Source organism: Aegilops tauschii, chromosome 7 (genome assembly GCF_002575655.3).
Source record: "Aegilops tauschii subsp. strangulata cultivar AL8/78 chromosome 7, Aet v6.0, whole genome shotgun sequence".
NCBI lineage: Eukaryota > Viridiplantae > Streptophyta > Magnoliopsida > Poales > Poaceae > Aegilops > Aegilops tauschii.
The window spans coordinates 184,372,553-184,392,710 of record NC_053041.3 but is presented as its reverse complement, the minus strand read 5'-3'; the positions used below and the strand labels follow the sequence as shown (position 1 = coordinate 184,392,710).

Here is a 20,158-nt window from a genome sequence, read left to right as displayed (position 1 = left end):
CACGCTTTTATTTTTCAAAGCAGAGGAGGAACAAGCAATGAAGGTGCATGAGCTACTCAACACGTATGAGAAAGCAACGGGGCAGTGTATTAATCCGGCCAAGTGCAGCGTACTGTTTGGTAAATCTTGTACCGAGAACAATCAAGAGAAGGTTCGTGCGATGCTGCATGTCAGCCTAATCACTTTTGAGGAAAAGTATTTGGGCCTGCCTACCCCAGACGGGCGTATGTCTTGGGGGAAATTTCAGAATTTGCAGTCGAGGCTTCTCAAGCGGATCATTGCATGGGGAGATACGTTGTCACTGGCTGGTAAGGAGATTATGATCAAGGCTGTTGCACACGCGATCCCAGCATATATTATGGGGGGTTTTTAAACTCTCAATGTCAGTGTGTGATGACATCAACAGGATGGTGCGGAACTTCTAGTGGGGTTCGTCTGAGGGAAAAAGGAAAACACATTGGACGGCTTGGCCGAATATTCTTGCACATAAAATGAAGGGCGGCTTGGGGTTTAGAGACTTCCGTCTCTTTAACCAAGCCTTATTGGCACGGCAGGCGTGGCGACTTCTTTCTAACCCTAACAGTTTATGTGCGCAGGTCCTCAAAGCAAGATATTATCCAGACGGTCGACTTGAGGACACTGTCTTCTCGGGGAACGCCTCTCCCACGTGGCAGGCCATTCAGTATGGCCTCGAGCTCCTCAAGAAGGGGATTGTATGGCGCGTCGGCGATGGCCGGAATATACGCATATGGCGTGACCGTTGGCTCCCAACGGAACCGACGGGGCAGCCGATCACGCGGCAAGGGACTTGCCGTCTTCGGCGGGTCTCAGAGCTCCTGGACAAGTCCGACGCCTGGCGTACGAACTTGCTGCGGCAGTATTTTCTCCCGGCGGATGTCGCGACCATCACCAGCATTCGCACGTCACCCCGCATCACCGACGACGTCATCGCATGGGCCCCGGAGAAGAACGGCATCTTCACCGTTCGCTCCGCATATCGCCTTGCCATGGACGAGTGCGAGCATCCATTGGCGACCGCAACGAGCAGGGCACCGGATGGTCATCGCGCCATCTGGAAGATCATATGGGGGTGCCCTGCTCCCCCAAAGGTACGAGTCTTTGCATGGAGGCTGGTTTCCAACTCGCTCGCTACTTGGGCAAATAAATTCTCTCGACACCTCGAACTCTCTGATGTGTGTCCCCTTGGTGGTGTGGAACGAGAGGATGGTTTCCACGCTATGTGCAGGTGCCCCCTGGCGAAAGAGTTGTGGCGTGCTATGGCGCGTGACTGGCCCATACCCAAGATGGAGGACATCATGCACACCGGCCCAGAATGGTTGTTCTCACTTTTGGAGCCGCTATCTGATACTACACGTATGATTATCCTCATGGGAATGTGGCGTGTCTGGTATGTGCGAAATGAAATAACTCATGGCAAGTCCCCACCCCCAACGGAAGCATCACGTAGATTTTTACAAGGCTACATAAATTCCTTGTTATGCATCCACCAATGGCCCCAAGGTAACATGGAGAAAGGGAAGATGGTGGTTCAGGTTGATGCTTTGGCGCCACCACAACATGTACAACAGAAGGCCGAAGTGGGGTGGGTGTTACCTCCATCCGGCTGGACAAAATTGAATGTTGATGGTAGCTATGTACCATCAACAGGAGCAGCTGGAGGAGGCATGGTCCTGCGGTCAGACCGGGGAGGCATAATTTTCACTGCTTGTAGGGAAATTCGCACATGTGATAATGCCCTGGAAGCCGAGTTGGCTGCATGTAGGGAGGGGCTCGAATTGGCCCTACACCGGTCTGCCTTGCCCATTATCATTGAGATGGATAGTGTGGAAGCTGTGAATATGCTGAACGCTTCAAGAAGGGACCGCTCGAGGCACCGCGTGCTAGTTGAGGAGATCAAGAGGATGAAGGATGCTGAAGCTAGGGAGATCTCTATTACTTCTATTAGTCGTTCGTAAAATAAAGTTAGCCACGCTCTTGCAGAGTATGGCAGGAGTACCCCCCCCCCCCCCCCCTACTGCGGTATGGCTGGGCTCGAGTATGCGTGACATTGTAAACTTGGTTATGGCTGATTTGCCTCCTTGAGTAATAGAAATCTCCCTTTTTCCCGCAAAAAAAAATTATATCACCATGTCTTGTAGCCACGATATAAATAAGAAGACAAATTCAAAATAGAGGGATTACAGTAGCTTAGTTGGTTGTTTATTATGCATGGAAGTAAGAGGTCTTGGTTTAATTCAGTATCTCCTAATAGCATTTTATTTCAGCATATTTTGTAACTTTTTTTCTTGTACTTTTCTCTTTGTATTGTATCTGTTTTTCTTCTCTCTTTCACCTTTATTATATATTATTGACATTACTACACACCTTCTACTGAATGTTCATTTGCTTATAATTTTATTAAAAAATATAGTAATTTTTTAGGTTTGATAGATTTTATTTTAGATCCAGTCTCTTTTTCCTTGTAAATTTTTTCCTTGCAATTTTATAGATTTGATTACGGATTCAATCTCTTCCTTTCTTGTAATTTCATACATTTTTCTTGTTCTGGATATTCATCTTCAAAATCCTGTGCCGCCACTGATTTGGTTGTCATTATGTTGTAGCTTTGTTGCCTTGTGTTTAATGTACCATTTCAGTTTCAAAATGACCTGTCTACACGTCATGAGAAAAGAAAGGAAAAAAAAAACTACGTACATTTACAGCCCTCACCACCAACTGTTATAATCACATTTATACATGATTTATCGTTTTCCTCTGATTAATAATCTGATACAGGAGTACATTATCTGTTAAAGGTGATGTCTTTGCCAGAACCTCTCAACTAAATGGACACTTGTCCGTTTGATCGGAAATACAAAGGACAGCTAAGCCAGCACCTAATACCTATCTCAGCCTATTTAACACACTGAAACAAGTCGATCAGAAGCACAGCACTTACAACTCAACCAGCAAAGCCCTAAAGTCAAGTGCGACTACCTGCATTGCACCTTGGCTAGCTCTAGCCATGGAGAACGCCGACGTCCCCAACGGAGCAACGGCGCCGGCGCCTACCCAGGCGACCCCGGTGGTGAGGGAGCAGGACCGGCTGATGCCCATCGCGAACGTGATCCGCATCATGCGTCGCGCGCTCCCTGCCCACGCCAAGATCTCCGACGACGCCAAGGAGGCGATCCAGGAGTGCGTGTCGGAGTTCATCAGTTTCGTCACCGGCGAGGCCAACGAGCGGTGCCACATGGAGCACCGCAAGACCGTCAACGCCGAAGACATCGTGTGGGCCCTAAACCGCCTCGGTTTTGACGACTACGTCGTGCCCCTCAGCGTCTTCCTGCACCGCATGCGCGACCCCGAGGCGGCAACAGGTGGTGCCGCTGCAGGCGACAGGCGCGCCGTGACAAGTGCACCTCCCCGCGCGGCCCCGCCCGTGCTCCACGCCATGCCGCTGCATGCTCAGATGCAGCGTCCGATGTACGCGCCTCCGGCTCTAGTGCAGGTTCAGAATCAGATGCAGCGGCCAATTTACGCGCCCCCAGCTCCGATGCAGGTTCAGAATCAGGTGCAGTGGCCCATGTACGCTCCCCCGCCTCCGGTGCAAGTTCAGATGCAGCGGGGCGTCTACGCGCCCCAGGCTCCGGTGCAGGGGTACGCCGTCGGGATAACGCCCGTGCGGGCGAACGTCGACGGGCAGTGCCAGGTGTTCGGCGGAGAACGTGCCGTGGCCCAGCAATACTACGGGTACGGATACGGGGAAGGTAGCAGCAACGGAGGAGCCTGTGCCGACGAGGAGAGCTCGTCCAACAGCGTGCCGGTGCCGGGGAAGGGCACCGGAGAGCCGGAGCCAGAGCCAGCAGCAGAAGAATCGCAGGGCAAGCCCATCCAATCTGGGTAACCGCGTGGGCAGCGCGCGTTAGCTTCTGCGTCCTGCGTACTGTAATAATTTGCCGTGTTGATCCGGCCATGGTTTGTGGTTATAGCTGGTTTGTGTGTGTACTTCTTACCTAATGCGGGCTTGTCCTCTAGTAATTCATGTACTCTTTGTTGTTGAAGTTATCGTTGCTTAATTTGGTTTCCCTTACTTTGGCTACTCACAATTGATGATCCGATGAAAAACTGCATTTGTTTCCAAAAGGGTTTTCGACCTCAGTATCGTTGTGATGTAGAATGCAGTACACAATATTTTGCGTTGCAAATTGTAGCTCCGTATAATGTCACGAATATGTCATGTTCACGGGTCATATTGTAGCTCCGTATAATGTCACGAATATGTCATGTTCACGGGTCATACGGTCTCTCACGCTCAAACAAAAGTCATACTCTCTCTATCTCTCCATCTATCTATCTCTATCTCTCACTCTCCAGCCACATGTACGTACGTATGTGCATCGGTTAGAAGTGGGCATGAATGAGTTTGGCGTGACATACGTACTTCGAAGCATTTGGCCTGCGATGACATCTTGCATGCATAGCTGGAAAGGGAACTGTCTGACGTTGGTGTACTGATGGGGCGCATGCCGCGGGCTGGCATGGAGCGGTGGAAAGGGCATCGTCGCGCGCGGCGTGATCGATCGACTTGCGCGAACTTCCCTCTCAGCAAACCGCACGTGCATACGCAGGGGGAAAACACAGCAACGTGTGCCTCGCAGCGACAGTTGTGCGGCTCGCAACCTCTGTGACTTTGTCGTCGTCGCCCACCGTCTTAGCATCACCAGGGCTCTCGCGTCATCCCCCACTCCGCTTGTAGTATCCATTGCCCACGGTCGCAACATCACCTCCACAGACACCTCCTGTCGTCGCACGATCCACCGCCTGCCTTCATAGTATCGTCGTCCTCGTCCATCACAGCCGTCCGTTGTCACAGCATTCACCTCTCGGCCTGTTAGCATACAAGGCAAGTCATAGCAACACCGTCCTCTCCCCCAGAACAGTCGTCGACCGTCCCCTGCTCCACGCAATAGCCATCACACAGTTGCATCATCATTGTCGATGATTGCAACATCGACAGTCACCCTCGTATAACGTCCATTCGCCGCTTTTAGCCTAGCCCGCCACTTGAAGCACACCATATCAGCGCTCACAACACACAATAGTGCAACCCGCATCATCACATGACCACCTGTCGACCGTGCGGCTGGTCGGCCTAACAATAGTGCCCTCGGGCCATGCAGCAGCCAAGGTTTCCTTGCAATGGACAAGGAAAGTGGTGATCGGCGCTGGCAATGTGCGTGCGAGCGCGCGCGCGCGCGAGAGAGAGAGAGAGAGAGAGAGAGAGAGAGAGAGAGAGAGAGAGAGAGAGAGAGAGTGATAGAAAGAGAGAGAGGGGGTGATAGAGAGAGAGAGAGTGAGGGGTGGGTAGGGAGGAGAGGAACCTGACTCTCGAGGAGTGTGGGCACGAAGAAGGCGATGATTCGCTCACAAACTGTTGCAGCAGCCAGTATGCGGGCAGGGCGATGGCGTAGCACCGGAAGTAGTGAATAAAGGACACTCCGGGAGAGAGTGGGTTGAGGGTTGGCCGCTTCTAGAAGTCACAAGCCGCACAAAGAGAGAAACGGAGAGACGGAGAGGGGGAGAGAGAGAAGAGGGGGCAGTTTATTCGGCAGAGATAGGAAAAGGGCGAGAAATTTCCATAAGAGATAAGGTGTGTGTGGTATGGGTGGGGATACATGATTGCGTGAGCAGCGAGGGCATCGACCAATGTAAGGATGGATTAGCCACTCAATTATAAACCTTTACCCAAAGAGAAAGCACTCCTAGTTCACTTAACGTAATGGGATACAAACCTCGGATGCTCGGTAGTAACTTGTCAAATGTCCTATAGCGCAACGTATCATGCGTGCACCAAGACCATGTGGAATATCTCACTCATGTGACACACCCAGCACGAGCTTGCATCCACCCTACACGAGGCAAAGTCACGGTTTAGGTGGGGCCACCACATTTGAAAAATCCACTCAATCTAGGTAGGTGGCAGTTTTTCCACATGCGGGTCCTAAACCCTCCCTTAAATCACCCCCAACTTTTCATGATCACTTCCATACCTTCCTAAAGATAATATGCAAGAACCCTTCAACTAGTTCTTCCCTCCCCCACCCCATATCACCGCTCACAATACGCAATAGTGCAACCCGCATCGATCTTCGCGTGACCACGTGCCGACGGTGTGGCTGGTCGGCCTAGCAGCAATGCCCTCAGGCCACGCGGCAGCCAAGGTTGCCTTGCAACGGATAGGGACAACGGCGACTGGCGCTGGCAACTTGCACGCGCCAGAGAGAGAGAGAGAGGGGGGGGGAGAGAGAGAGAGGGAGAGAGAGAGAGAGAGAGAGAGGAGAGGACCTAATCCTGGACGAGTGTGGGGACGAAGAAGGTGACGATTCACTCGCAAACTGTTGCAGCATCCATGCTGGTATGGGCGATGCTGTAGCACCAGAAGCAGTGAATGAAGGACACTCCGGGGAGAGAATGGGTTGAGGGTTGGCCGCCGGTAGAAGTCACGAGCCACACAAAGAGAGTCGGAGAGACAAAGAGAGAGAGGAGGGGCATTTTATTTGGCGGAGAGAGAAAAAGGGCGAGAAATTTCCAAAGCAGGAGATAAGGTGTGTGTGGTATGAGTGGGGACACGTGATTGTGTGGGCGGCGTGGGCAGCAACCAATGTAAGGATGGATCGGCCGCTCCGTTATAAACATTTACCCAAAAAGAGAGCACTCCTGGTTCCCTTGACATATTGGTATACAAACTCCGGATGCTCGGTAGTAACTTGTCAAATGTACTAGAGTGCGATTGTACGCTACCTATCTTGGTAGCACGACGTATCATGTGTACGCCAAGACCATGTGGAATGCTTGACTCGTGTGACGCACCCAACATAAGTGCACATCCCCCCTTCCGTACACGAGTCGAGCACCAGGCCAAGTCATGGTTTAGGTGGGGCCACCAGATTTGAGAAATCCACTCCGTCTAGGTAGATGACAGATTTTTCCATGTGTACGGGTCCTACACTCTTCCTTAAGTCACCCCAACTTTTCATGCACTTCCATACCTTCCTGAGATAAGATGCAAGAACCCCTCGACTAGTTCTTCACTCCCCCACCCCATCTAGAAACCAAAATCACTGGAGTATGAAAAGATGATGCCATCAGTAATGTACGAGAAGTTACCAATTGTTATGAACATATGCTACCATCTAGATGGTGTGATAACTTACCATCCTCGAAAACAAATCTATCCGGTAGAAAAATGTGAGCCCGGTTTCCCATTGCAAGAGAAGAAAAACATCTCAAGACCCAGTGCATAAGTTACCATATTCCGCCGCGTAGAATTACAACATGTCATAATAAAAGTAGCAAAAAATATGGGTGGATCTACTACATAGTACTTTTTCTTAAGTTGTCGCCTGGTAGATGATTAAATTACCAAGTTTGCAGGCACAACGCTTGCCAAAATATGGCTTTTATAGTATTCTGCCATGTCGACTTAAGTTGCCATGTTTTCCTACCCAAAACTTACCAAGTTACCAGAAAATGGCACTAGTTATATCGAGGTATAGAAAGACATAATATTGTTGTACGTGCACATATCTTGTGACTTTGATGTACTGGCACAAGTCTCCGCGCCTAGTTGTCGAAAACAGCAAAGCATATGACTTGGCATATAATGTATGTCCCTATGAAGGAAAAGGACATAGAGTTACCATGAAAATTTGTAGGAATATATAATAAAGTTGCCAGCCCAAAACAGGTGAAGTAATCAATTTTTTTTTCGAGAAAGGCAAAGGATCTTTGCATTTCATTTCATTTAAAAGAGAGTTTGAAGTTACATTCCTCATAGGCGGTGGTTTACAATCATCCCATGTGACGGGGAGCACAACTCTAAGCCCGTCAGCGCCGGCCCTTGCCCAAAGCCTAGCCTCCACTTTAATCCTGCCCACGATAGTGTGAACGGATGGCCGCGCACAACCGAAGATGCAGTCGTTCCTGTGTTTCCAAATCATCCAAGATGTCAGGAGCATCGGTGATGAAAGCCCATTGCGCATCAGTTGAGGGGTGCCCTGCCTTGCACCGTGCCACCAGTCGAGCAGAGAGTGGTCATTGTCCGGCGGCCTATAGGTCATGCGCAGCTAGGAGAGGATTGTCGGCTTCACCCATGTCTCCAGGTAATTACTTGGAAGTTTCCTAGTAGCTTTTGGACATGCAAGTACATGGTAGTAGCTGTGCATGTCCCTGGTAGTTTCTTAGTGCATCAATAGGGAAATGCTATGCACTTACGTGGTGGTAGTCATGCAAGGGTTGTGCATGTTCTTAGTAGTTTCCTAGTAGTCTCCTAGGAGTTTACTTTAGCTTGACCAGGACCGATCTGTAGCCTATAGAAGGACATGTGCCCATCGGTTGTAAGCAGGAGAAGTAACAATCAAAGTTTAGTAGTATTATCACTACAACCAGCCTCACTTAGAAGTAGTACGTGAGTATTTTCAAGTCAGTGTGTGTGCGCTCTTCACTCATGTCCTACTAGCTTGCACTAGCTGCAAACTAGTTCCTTTCCTCTACTTCGTTTGATCATCGGCTAGCTACGTTTTCGTTTGAGACAACAACTCGTATCAGAGCCTCAAGTTACGGTAGCCATAGCCGATGCAAAAGGAAAGCAGCAGCGCACCAACTCGGGTGGTTCCCAGTCGCAGGCATCACAGGACGGCTCCCAATCGGCGCCTTTGGAGGAGCGGCGAGGGCGCAGCCGGTCTAGGCGCGGCCATCGCGGTGAGGTCGTGGTTAGGGCGATCGTGCGTGAGACCATAGTCAGCGGTAGCGTGCCCATCACCTTCCCGATGCTCATGCGCTCGAACTACAACGAGTGGGCGTTGATCATGGACTGCAACCTCCATGCGGCGAGCCTCTGGGTACCCATGGAGGATGGCCTAGTCGAGAGAAAGGAGGACATGAAAGCTGTGGCGGCGCTTATGCGCACCACACCGCCGGACATGCACGACATGCTCGCGGTGAAGGCAAGCGCCAAGGAGGCATGGGAAGCCATCTGTACCCAACGCCTCGGCAGCAACCGCATGCGCGAGGCGAACACACAGAAGCTGCGGGTGGACTTCAAGAACATCGCCTTCAAGGAGGGCAAGCTCGTCGACGACTTCGCCATGCGGATCTCCGGCCTTGCGTCGCAACTCCGCGTGCTCGGCGATACCATGGACGATGCGAAAGTCATGCGGAAATTTCTCCGCGTTGTGCCACCTCGCTTTGCTCAGGTAGCGGCTGCATCGAGACTTTGCTTGACCTGAGCGACCTCTCCATCGAGGAGCTCACGGGCCGGTTGCGGGTGGTCGAGGACCACCTTGATGATGGCCGTGAGAGCTTTGGCGGTGGAAAACTCCTATTCTCGAAGAAGTGGCAGGCGAGGAAGCGTCAAGGACATGGTGGCGGTGCCCCGAGCAGAGGAGGCGGCACCGGCAGAGGCGGCGGTCGCACCCATGGCGGAGCCGCACGAGGTGTCCCCACGACGACCGGGACAAGTGTCGATATTGTAGCATCAAGGGCCACTGGGCACGTGAATGCCGTAAGAGGATGGCTGACGAGGATGCCGCGGCCGCGGCGAACCTCGTCCAGGCTGAAGAGGACGATGGGCCAGCAATGATGTTGGCTTGCGTCGAGACCGTGCAGGAGGGCCTAGCGTCTCCGGCGACCATGGTCCCAACAAGCATCGAAGCCGTGTGGGAGGGCATAGCACCTCCGACGAGCACGATGCCAACAACCATCAAGTCCATGCGGGAGGCCCGGATCTCTTCAAGTAATCCCTTCCCTACATCGGTAGCGCTCTCCTTGACAACAGTGTTCTCGGGAGACTACGATTGGGAGGAGACGAAGACCCTGGTGTGGGGGAGCCACACCCCGGCAACCACGTTCCCTGTGACACTGGTTAGGGCCGTGCAAGTTGGCACGGCAATCGCGGCCCCGACATCGTCGGGACCCAACAAGCCCGTGCAAGTTAGCATGGCAAAGGCGTCCCTGACATCCTCAGGACCCGACAAGCCCATGTCAAGAGGCACGGCGGCGATGCATCTGGTGGGCCATGTCCTGACCATGATGCTGGCGACCAGTGAGCCCGTGCAGGAGCACACGTCAACTCAAGTCGGCCACACCCCGACAACCAGGTTCTCGGGGTTCTGCAAGCCCGTGTGGGTGACACGTCACTCTTCGACAGGCCTCAACTAGGGGGGGGGCGATGAAGAGACGGTCATGGGGCGACAAGGCCTCGACCGTGACTATGGCGACCGTCGAGACCGTGTAGGAGCCACGGTGCTCTATGGTCCGCCACGCCACAGCCCCGACATGCTCGGGGTCCATCTAGTCCGTGCGGGAGGCAGAACTCATGAGGGGAAGCCCGACAAGCAAGTCCGGCGGGAAGAAAGACAAGGATTCCGCTACCCTTAGAGGAGCCACTCCGGTTAGTGCGACGTCCGACAAATCGACCCTAGGAAGGGAGTTCCCGGGAAGTGCGACATCTGGCACAACGACCCCGGGAAGGGAATTCCGGGTAGTGCGATGTTCGACAAGTCATCCCCAAGAAGGGAATTCTGGGTTAGCATGACATTCGACACGACGACACTGGGAAGGGAGTTCCCGGGGAGTGTGACCTCAGGAGCTACGACTCCAGGAACACTGATGCCCACGAGCGAGGTGGTTCCGGGGCAGTTTGTGTCCCCGCCAACATCGCGGTCAGACCTGTTCAACACCAACAACAACGTTGGTACTCCACACAGGTTCCGACGCCTAGGGGACCTTCTCGGCGAGCCTACGGGACGACCACAGGACCCCGAGATCAAGAAGAATGAGCACGCCACCATCATCAAGGACAAGGTGAGGCTCATGGTGAAAGGTGGCAAAGCACACGCAGGATGTACGGGCTACACAAAGCCCGAGGAGTCGGACATCGTGACAAAGGCTCTGAAGGAAAAATGTCCTAGAGGCAATAATAAAGTTATTATTTATTTCCTTATTTCATGATAAATGTTTATTATTCATGCTAGAATTGTATTAACCGGAAATATAATACATGTGTGAATACATAGACAAACAGAGTGTCACTAGTATGCCTCTACTTGACTAGCTCGTTGATCAAAGATGGTTAAGTTTCCTAACCATAGACATGAGTTGTCATTTGATAAACGGGATCACATCATTAGGAGAATGATGTGATTGACTTGACCCATTCCGTTAGCTTAGCACTTGATCGTTTAGTATGTTGCTATTGCTTTCTTCATGACTTATACATGTTCCTATAACTATGAGGTTATGTAACTCCCGTTTACCGAAGGAACACTTTGTGTGCTACCAAACATCACAACATAACTGGGTGATTATAAAGGTGCTCTATAGGTGTCTCCGAAGGTACTTGTTGAGTTGGCGTATTTCGAGATTAGGATTTTTCACTCCGATTGTCGGAGAGGTATCTCTGGGCCCACTCGGTAATGCACATCACTATAAGCCTTGCAAGCATTGTAACTAATGAGTTAGTTGCGGGATGATGTATTACGGAACGATTAAAGAGACTTGTCGGTAACGAGATTGAACTAGGTATTGAGATACCGACGATCGAATCTCGGGCAAGTAACATACCGATGAGAAAGGGAACAACGTATGTTGTTATGCGGTTTGACCGATAAAGATCTTCGTAGAATATGTAGGAGCCAATATGAGCATCCAGGTTCCGCTATTGGTTATTGACCGGAGATGTGTCTCGGTCATGTCTACATAGTTCTCGAACCCGTAGGGTCCGCACGCTTAAAGTTCGATGACGATTGTATTATGAGTTTTTGTGTTTTGATGTACCGAAGGTAGTTCGGAGTCCTGGATGTGATCACGGACATGACGAGGAGTCTCGAAATGGTCGAGACGTTAAGATTGATATATTGGATTGTTATATTAGGACAGCGGATGAGTTCCGGGGGTTATCGTATAAAAACCGGAGAACCGGGAGGTTACCGGAACCTCCTGAGGGGTTACTGAGCCTCATGGGCCCAAGTGGTGGAAGAGGAGAGGCGGCCAGCTAGGGGCGCGCGGCCCCCCTAGCCCAAACTGAATTGGACTAGGGGGCCGGCCCCCCTAGCCCAAACTGAATTGGACTAGGGGGCCGGGCCCCCCTTTCCTTCTTCTTCTCCTCCCCTTCCTTCCCCTCTCCTACTTGGACTAGGAAAGGGGGGGAATCCTACTTGGAGTAGGATTGCCCCCCTTGGGCGTGCCTCCTCCCCTTGGCCGGCCCTCTCCTCCTCCCCCCTTTATATACGGAGGAGGGGGCACCCCTAGTCACAACAATTGATCTCTTGGATCTCTTAGCCGTGTGCGGTGCCCGCCTCCACTATAATCCACCTCGATAATATCGTAGCGGTGCTTAGGCGAAGCCCTGCGTCAGTAGCAACATCATCACCGTCACCACACCATCGTGCTGACGGAACTCCCCCTCAAAGCTCGGCTGGATCGAAGTTCGAGGGACGTCATCGAGTTGAATTTGTGCAGAACTCGGAGGTGCCATACGTTCGGTACTTGATCGGTCGGATCGTGAACAAGTACGACTACATCAACCACATTGTGCTAACGCTTCCGCTTTTGGTCTACGAGGGTATGTGGACACAGTCTCCCCTCTCGTTGCTATGCATCACCATGATCTTGCGTGTGCGTAGGAATTTTTTTGAAATTACTACGTTCCCCAACAGTGGCATCTGAGCCAGGTTTATGCGTAGATGTTATATGCACGAGTAGAACACAAGTGAGTTGTGGGCGATACAAGTCATACTACTTACCACCATGTCATACTTTGGTTCGGCAGTATTGTTGGATGAAGCGGCCCGGACCAACATTACGCGTACGCTTACGCGAGACTGGTTTTACCACCGTGCTTTGCACACAGGTGACTAGAGGGTGTCAGTTTCTCCAACTTTAGTTGAATCGAGTGTGGCTACGCCCGGTCCTTGAGAAGGTTATAACAGCACTAACTTGACGAACTATCGTTGTGGTTTTGATTCGTAGGTAAGAACGGTTTTTGCTCAGCCCGTAGCAGCCACGTAAAACTTGCAACAACAAAGTAGAGGACGTCTAACTTGTTTTTGCAGGGCATGTTGTGATGTGATATGGTCAAGACATGATGCTATATTTTTGTTGGATGAGATGATCATGTTTTGTAACCGAGTTATCGGCAACTGGCAGGAGCCATATGGTTGTCGCTTTATTGTATGCAATGCAATCGCCATGTAATTGCTTTACTTTATCACTAAGCGGTAGCGATAGTCGTAGAAGCAATAGTTGGTGAGACGACAACGATGCTACGATGGAGATCAAGGTGTCGCGCCGGTGACGATGGTGATCATGACAGTGCTTCGGAGATGGAGATCACAAGCACAAGATGATGATGGCCATATCATATCACTTATATTGATTGCATGTGATGTTTATCTTTTGTGCATCTTATTTTGCTTTGATTGACGGTAGCATTATAAGATGATCTCTCACTAAATTTCAAGATAAAAGTGTTCTCCCTGAGTATGCACCGTTGCCAAAGTTCATCGTGCCGAGACACCACGTGATGATCGGGTGTGATAAGCTCTACGTTCATCTACAACGGGTGCAAGCCAGTTTTGCACACGCGGAATACTCGGGTTAAACTTGACGAGCCTAGCATATGCAGATATGGCCTCGGAACACTGAGACGAAAGGTCGAGCACGAATCATATAGTAGATATGATCAACATAGTGATGTTCACCATTGAAAATTACTCCATCTCACGTGATGATCGGACATGGTTTAGTTGATTTGGATCACGTGATCACTTAGATGATTAGAGGGATTTCTATCTAAGTGGGAGTTCTTAAGTAATATGATTAGTTGAACTTTAATTTATCATCAACTTAGTCCTGATAGTATTTTGCAAATTATGTTGTAGATCAATAGCTCGCGTTGTTGCTTCCCTATGTTTATTTTGATATGTTCCTAGAGAAAAACTATGTTGAAAGATGTTAGTAGCAATGAATCGGATTGGATCCGTGATCTGAGGATTATCCTCATTGCTGCATAGAAGAATTATGTCCTTGATGCACCGCTAGGTGACAGAACGATTGCAGGAGCAGATGCATACATTATGAACGTTTTGACAAAAGCTCGGTATGATGACTACTTGATAGTTTAGTGCACCATGTTTTACGGCTTAGAACCGGGACTTCAAAAATGTTTTGAACGCCACGGAGCATGTAAGATGTTCCAAGAGTTGAAATGGGTATTTCATACTCATGCCCGTGTCGAGGGGTATGAGTCCTCTGACAGTACTTTGCCTACAAGATGGAGGAGAATAGCTCAACCAGTGAGCATGTACTCAGATTGTCTGGGTACTACAATTGCTTGAATCAAGTGGGATTTAATCTTCCAGATAAGATAGTAATTGACAAAGTTCTCTAGTCACTATCACCAAGTTACTATAACTTCGTGATGAACTATAATATGCAAGGGATGACGAAAACAATTCCCAAGCTCTTCGCGATGCTAAATTCGGCGAAGGTAGAAATCAAGAAAAACATCAAGTGTTGATGGTTGACAAGACCACTAGTTTCAAGAAAAAGGGCAAAGGGAAGAAGGGGAACTTCAAGAAGAACGGCAAGCAAGTTGCTGCTCAAGTGAAGAAGCCCAAGTCTGGACCTAAGCCTGAGACTAAGTGCTTCTACTGCAAAGGGACTGGTCACTGGAAGCGGAACTACCCCAAGTATTTGGCGGATAAGAAGGATGGCAAAGTGAACAAGCTATATTTGATATACATGTTATTGATGTGTACTTTACTAGTGTTTATAGCAACCCCTCGGTATTTGATACTGGTTCAGTTGCTAAGAGAAGTAACTCGAAACGGGAGTTGCAGAATGAACAGAGACTAGTTAAGGGTGAAGTGACGATGAGTGTTGGAAGTGGTTCCAAGATTGATATGATCATCATCGCACACTACCTATACTTTCCGGATTAGTGTTGAACCTAAATAAATGTTATTTGGTTTTTGCGTTAAGCATGAATATGATTTGATCATGTTTATTGCAATACGTTTATTCATTTAAAATCAAAGAATAATTGTTATTCTGTTTACATGAATAAAACCTTCGATGGTCATACACCCAATGAAAATAGTTTATTGGATCTCGATCGTAGTGATACACATATTCATAATATTGAAGCCAAAAGATGCAAAGTTAATAATGATAGTGCAACTTATTTGTGGCACTGCAGTTTAGGTCATATTGGTGTAAAGCACATGAAGAAACTCCATGCTGATGGGCTTTTGGAATCACTTGATTATGAATCACTTGATGCTTGCGAACCATGCCTCATGGGCAAGATGACTAAGACTCCGTTCTCCGGAACAATGGAGCAAGCAACAAACTTGTTGGAAATAATACATACTGATGTATACGATCCGATAGGCTCGCGGCGGGTATCATTATTTTATGACCTTCACAGATGATTTGAGCAGATATGGGTATATCTACTTGATGAAACATAAGTCTGAAACATTTGAAAAGTTCAAAGAATTTCAGAGTGAAGTGGAAAATCATCGTGACAAGAAAATAAAGTTTCTATGATCTGATCGCAGAGACAAATATTTGAGCTACGAGTTTTGTCTTCAATTAAAACAATGTGGAATAGTTTCACAAATTCGTGCCACCTGGAACACCACAGCATAATGGTGTGTCCGAACGTCATAACCGTACTTTATTGGATATAGTGCAATCCATGATGTTTCTTACCGATTTACCACTATCGTTTTGGGGTTATGCATTAGAGACAACTGATTCACGTTAAAAAGGGCACCATCTAAATCCGTTGAGACGACACCGTATGAACTGTGGTTTAGCAAGAAACCTAAGCTGTCGTTTCTTAAAGTTTGGGGTTGCGATGCTTATGTGAAAAAGTTTTCATCCTGATAAGCTCAAACCCAAATCGGAGAATTGTGTCTTCATAGGATACCCAAAGGAGACAATTTGGTACACCTTCTATCACAGATCCGAAGGCAAGACATTTGTTGTTAAGAATGGATCCTTTCTAGAGAAGGAGTTTCTCTCGAAAGAAGTGAGTGGGAGGAGAGTAGAACTTGATGAGGTAACTGTACCTGCTCCCTTATTGGAAAGTAGTTCATCACAGAAATCTGTTCCTCTGACTCCTACACCAATTAGAGAGGAAGCTAATAATGATGATCATGTAACTTGAGACCAAGTTACTACCGAACCTCGTAGGTCAATCAGAGTGAGATCCGCACCAGAGTGGTGCGGTAATCCTGTTCTGGAGGTCATGTTACTTGACCATGACGAACCTACGAACTATGAGGAAGCGATGATGAGCCCAGATTCCGCAAAATGGCTTGAGGCCATGAAATCTGAGATGGGATCCATGTATGAGAACAAAGTGTGGACTTTGGTTGACTTGCCCGATGATCGGCAAGCCATTGAGAATAAATGGATCTTCAAGAGGAAGACGGACGCTGATAGTGGTGTTACTATCTACAAAGCTAGAATTGTCGCAAAAGGTTTTCGACAAGTTCAAGGTGTTGAATACGATGAGAGTTTCTCACTCGTATCTATGCTTAAAGTATTTCTGAATCATGTTAGCAATTGCCGCATTTTATGAAATTTGGCAAATAGATGTCAAAACTGCATTCCTTAATGGATTTCTTAAAGAAGAGTTGTATATGATGCAACCAGAAGGTTTTGTCAATCCAAAAGATGTTAACAAAGTGTGTAAACACCAGTGATCCATTTATGGACTGGTGCAAGCATCTCGGAGTTGGAATGTACGCTTTGATAGTGAGAACAAAGCATATAGTTTTATACAGACTTTCGGTGAAGCCTGTATTTACAAGAAAGTGAGTGGGAGCACTACAACATTTCTGATAAGTATATGTGAATGACATATTGCTGATCGGAAATAATGTAGAATTTTCTGGAAATCATAAAGGAGTATTTGAAAGGAGTTTTTCAAAGAATGACCTCAGTGAAGCTGCTTACATATTGAGCATCAAGGTCCATAGAGATAGATCAAGATGCTTGATAAGTTTTTTCAATGAGTACATACCTTGACAAGATTTTGAAGTAGTTCAAAATGGAACAGTCAACGAAAGAGTTCTTTCCTGTGTTACAAGGTGTGAAATTGAGTAAGGCTCAAAGCCCGACCACGGCAAAAGATAGAAAGAGAATGAAAAGTCATTCCCTTTGCCTCAGCCATAGGTTCTATAAAGTATGCCATGTTGTATACCAGATCTATTTTATACCCTACACAGAGTTTGGCAAGGGAGTACAATAGTGATCTAGCAGTAGATCACTGGACAACGGTCAAAATTATCCTTAGTGTGATAAGGATATGTTTCTCGATTATGGAGGTGGCAAAAAGTTCGTCGTAAAGGGTTACGTCGATGCAAGTTTTTTTCCAATACGGATGACTCTAAGTCTCAATCTGGATACATATTGAAAGTAGGAGCAATTAGCTAGAGTAGCTCTGTGCAGAGTATTGAAGACATAGAATATTTGCGAAATACATACGACTCTGAATGTGACAGACCCGTTGACTAAACTTCTCTCACAAGCAAAACATGATCACACATTAGTACTCTTTGGGTGTTAATCACATAGCGATGTGAACTAGATTATTGACTCTAGTAAACCCTTTGGGTGTTGGTCACATGACGATGTGAACTATGGGTGTTAATCACATGGTGATGTGAACTATTGATGTTAAATCACATGGCGATGTGATCTAGATTATTGACTCTAGTGCAAGTGGGAGACTGAAGAAAATATGCCCTAGAGGCAATAACAAAGTTATTATTTATTTCCTTATTTCATGATAAATGTTTATTATTCATGCTAGAATTGTATTAACCGGCAACATAATACATGTGTTAATACATAGACAAACAGAGTGTCACTAGTATGCCTCTACTTGACTAGCTCGTTGATCAAAGATGGTTAAGTTTCCTAACCATAGACATGAGTTGTCATTTTATAAACGGGATCACATCATTAGGATAATGATGTGATTGACTTGACCCATTCCGTTAGCTTAGCACTTGATCGTTTAGTATGTTGCTATTGCTTTCTTCATGACTTATACATGTTCCTATAACTATGAGATTATGCAACTCCTGTTTACCGGAGGAACACTTTGTGTGCTACCAAACGTCACAACGTAACTGGGTGATTATAAAGGTGCTCTACAGGTGTCTCCGAAGGTACTTGTTGAGTTGGCGTATTTCGAGATTAGGATTTGTCACTCCGATTATCGGATAGCTATCTCGGGCCCACTCGGTAATGCACATCACTATAAGCCTTGCAAGCATTGTAACTAATGAGTTAGTTGCGGGATGATGTATTACGAAACGAGTAAAGAGACTTGCCGGTAACGAGATTGAACTAGGTATTGAGATACCGGCGATCGAATCTCGGGCAAGTAACATACCGATGACAAAGGGAACAACTTATGTTGTTATGTGGTTTGGCCGATAAAGATCTTCGTAGAATATGTAGGAGCCAATATGAGCATCCAGGTTCCGCTATTGGTTATTGACCGGAGACGTGTCTCGGTCATGTCTACATAGTTCTCGAACCCGTAGGGTCCGCACGCTTAAAGTTCGATGACGATTGTATTATGAGTTTTTGTGTTTTGATGTACCGAAGGTAGTTCGGAGTCCCGGATGTGATCACGGACATGACGAGGAGTCTCGAAATGGTCGAGACATTAAGGTTGATATATTGGAATCTTATTTTAGGACACCGGATGAGTTCTGGGGGTTATCGGATAAAAATCGGAGAACCGGGAGGTTACCGGAACCTCCCGGGGGGTTATTGGGCCTCATGGGCCCAAGTGGTGGAAGAGGAGAGGCGGCCAGCTAGGGGCGCGCGGCCCCCTAGCCCAAACCGAATTGGACTAAGGGGCCGCCCCCCTCCCCTTTCCTTCTTCTTCTCCTCCCCTTCCTTCCCCTCTCCTACTTGGACTAGGAAAGAGGCGGGAATCCTACTTGGAGTAGGAGTGCCCCCCTTGGGCGCGCCTCCTCCCCTTGGCCGGCCCTCTCCTCCTCCCCCTTTATATACGGAGGAGGGGGCACCCCTAGACACAACAATTGATCTCTTGGATTGCTTAGCCGTGTGCGATGCCCCCCTCCACTATAATCGACCTCGATAATATTGTAGCGGTGCTTAGGCGAAGCCCTCTGTCGGTAGCAACATCATCACCGTCACCACAACGTCGTGCTGACGGAACTCTCCCTCAAAGCTCGGCTGGATCAGAGTTCGAGGGACGTCATCGAGTTGAACGTGTGCAGAACTCGGAGGTGCCGTACGTTCGGTACTTGATCGGTCGGATCGTGAAGACGTACGCTACATCAACTGCGTTGTGCTAACGCTTCCGCTTTCGGTCTACGAGGGTACGTGGACACACTCTCCCCTCTCGTTTCTATGCATCACCATGATCTTGCGTGTGCGTAGGAATTTTTTTGAAATTACTACATTCCCCAACAGGCTCTTGGCGGTGTCCGGTTCCAGGAGTTGCACGACAAGGTAGGGATCGGCAACATCCAACCTGTTCGACGGGGTTGAGGGGGAGATTGTGGACTTCACCCCTTGTCAGTTCAACAAACATTTACGTTTGTTGCCCTGACTTATACACAGGCGTGTTGGCACCAAATAGCTACACCAACATACAAAGCAAAGCCAAGACAGAGAAGCGACTCTTAGTAAGATCAAGGAGCGGATCAAGAAGACCAAGACAAACGAGACAGAAGAGCACCACCTTGGGTAGGCCTCCCTTGCAGGGCAAGAGAGCCTGGCTGGTCGAGGCCGCCCCAGGAACAAGTCCAAGATTTCCCCGGCAGGCTTGCCGGGTTCGTCAAAGGCGAACCTCCCCGCCAAGGTTCCACCGATTCAACGCACCACAACGCAAATCAGTGTCAGTGCGGTGTCGAGCCCCCAAGGGATTAAGTGGCTTCCACTAGGCACGTGGCAGTCATTTCGAAGACAGATTACCTTCATACGACACCCGTCTAGAGGCGTGTCAAGCAGATAAGGAGAAGATGATTAAGCGGTACGGCGGGCTTGCCGGGCTGCATTCTCAGCATGACACCTAGCTGTGCATTTAATG

General features: G+C 48.5%; 1 protein-coding gene across 1 annotated transcript; it reads left to right on the top strand.

The window, feature by feature from the left end:
• Positions 1-2,809: 2,809 nt before the first annotated feature.
• LOC109763707 (uncharacterized) lies at positions 2,810-4,093 on the top strand. The gene has a single exon (XM_073505823.1). It carries the CDS (start codon positions 3,026-3,028, stop codon positions 3,905-3,907), a length of 882 nt encoding a protein of 293 aa, XP_073361924.1. The 5' UTR covers positions 2,810-3,025; the 3' UTR covers positions 3,908-4,093.
• The last annotated feature ends 16,065 nt before the right edge of the window (positions 4,094-20,158 follow it).

Bases quoted from the DNA above. Each gene is read 5' to 3' on its own strand.
- LOC109763707 (XM_073505823.1), top strand. From the start codon at position 3,026: ATGGAGAACGCCGACGTCCCCAACGGAGCAACGGCGCCGGCGCCTACC.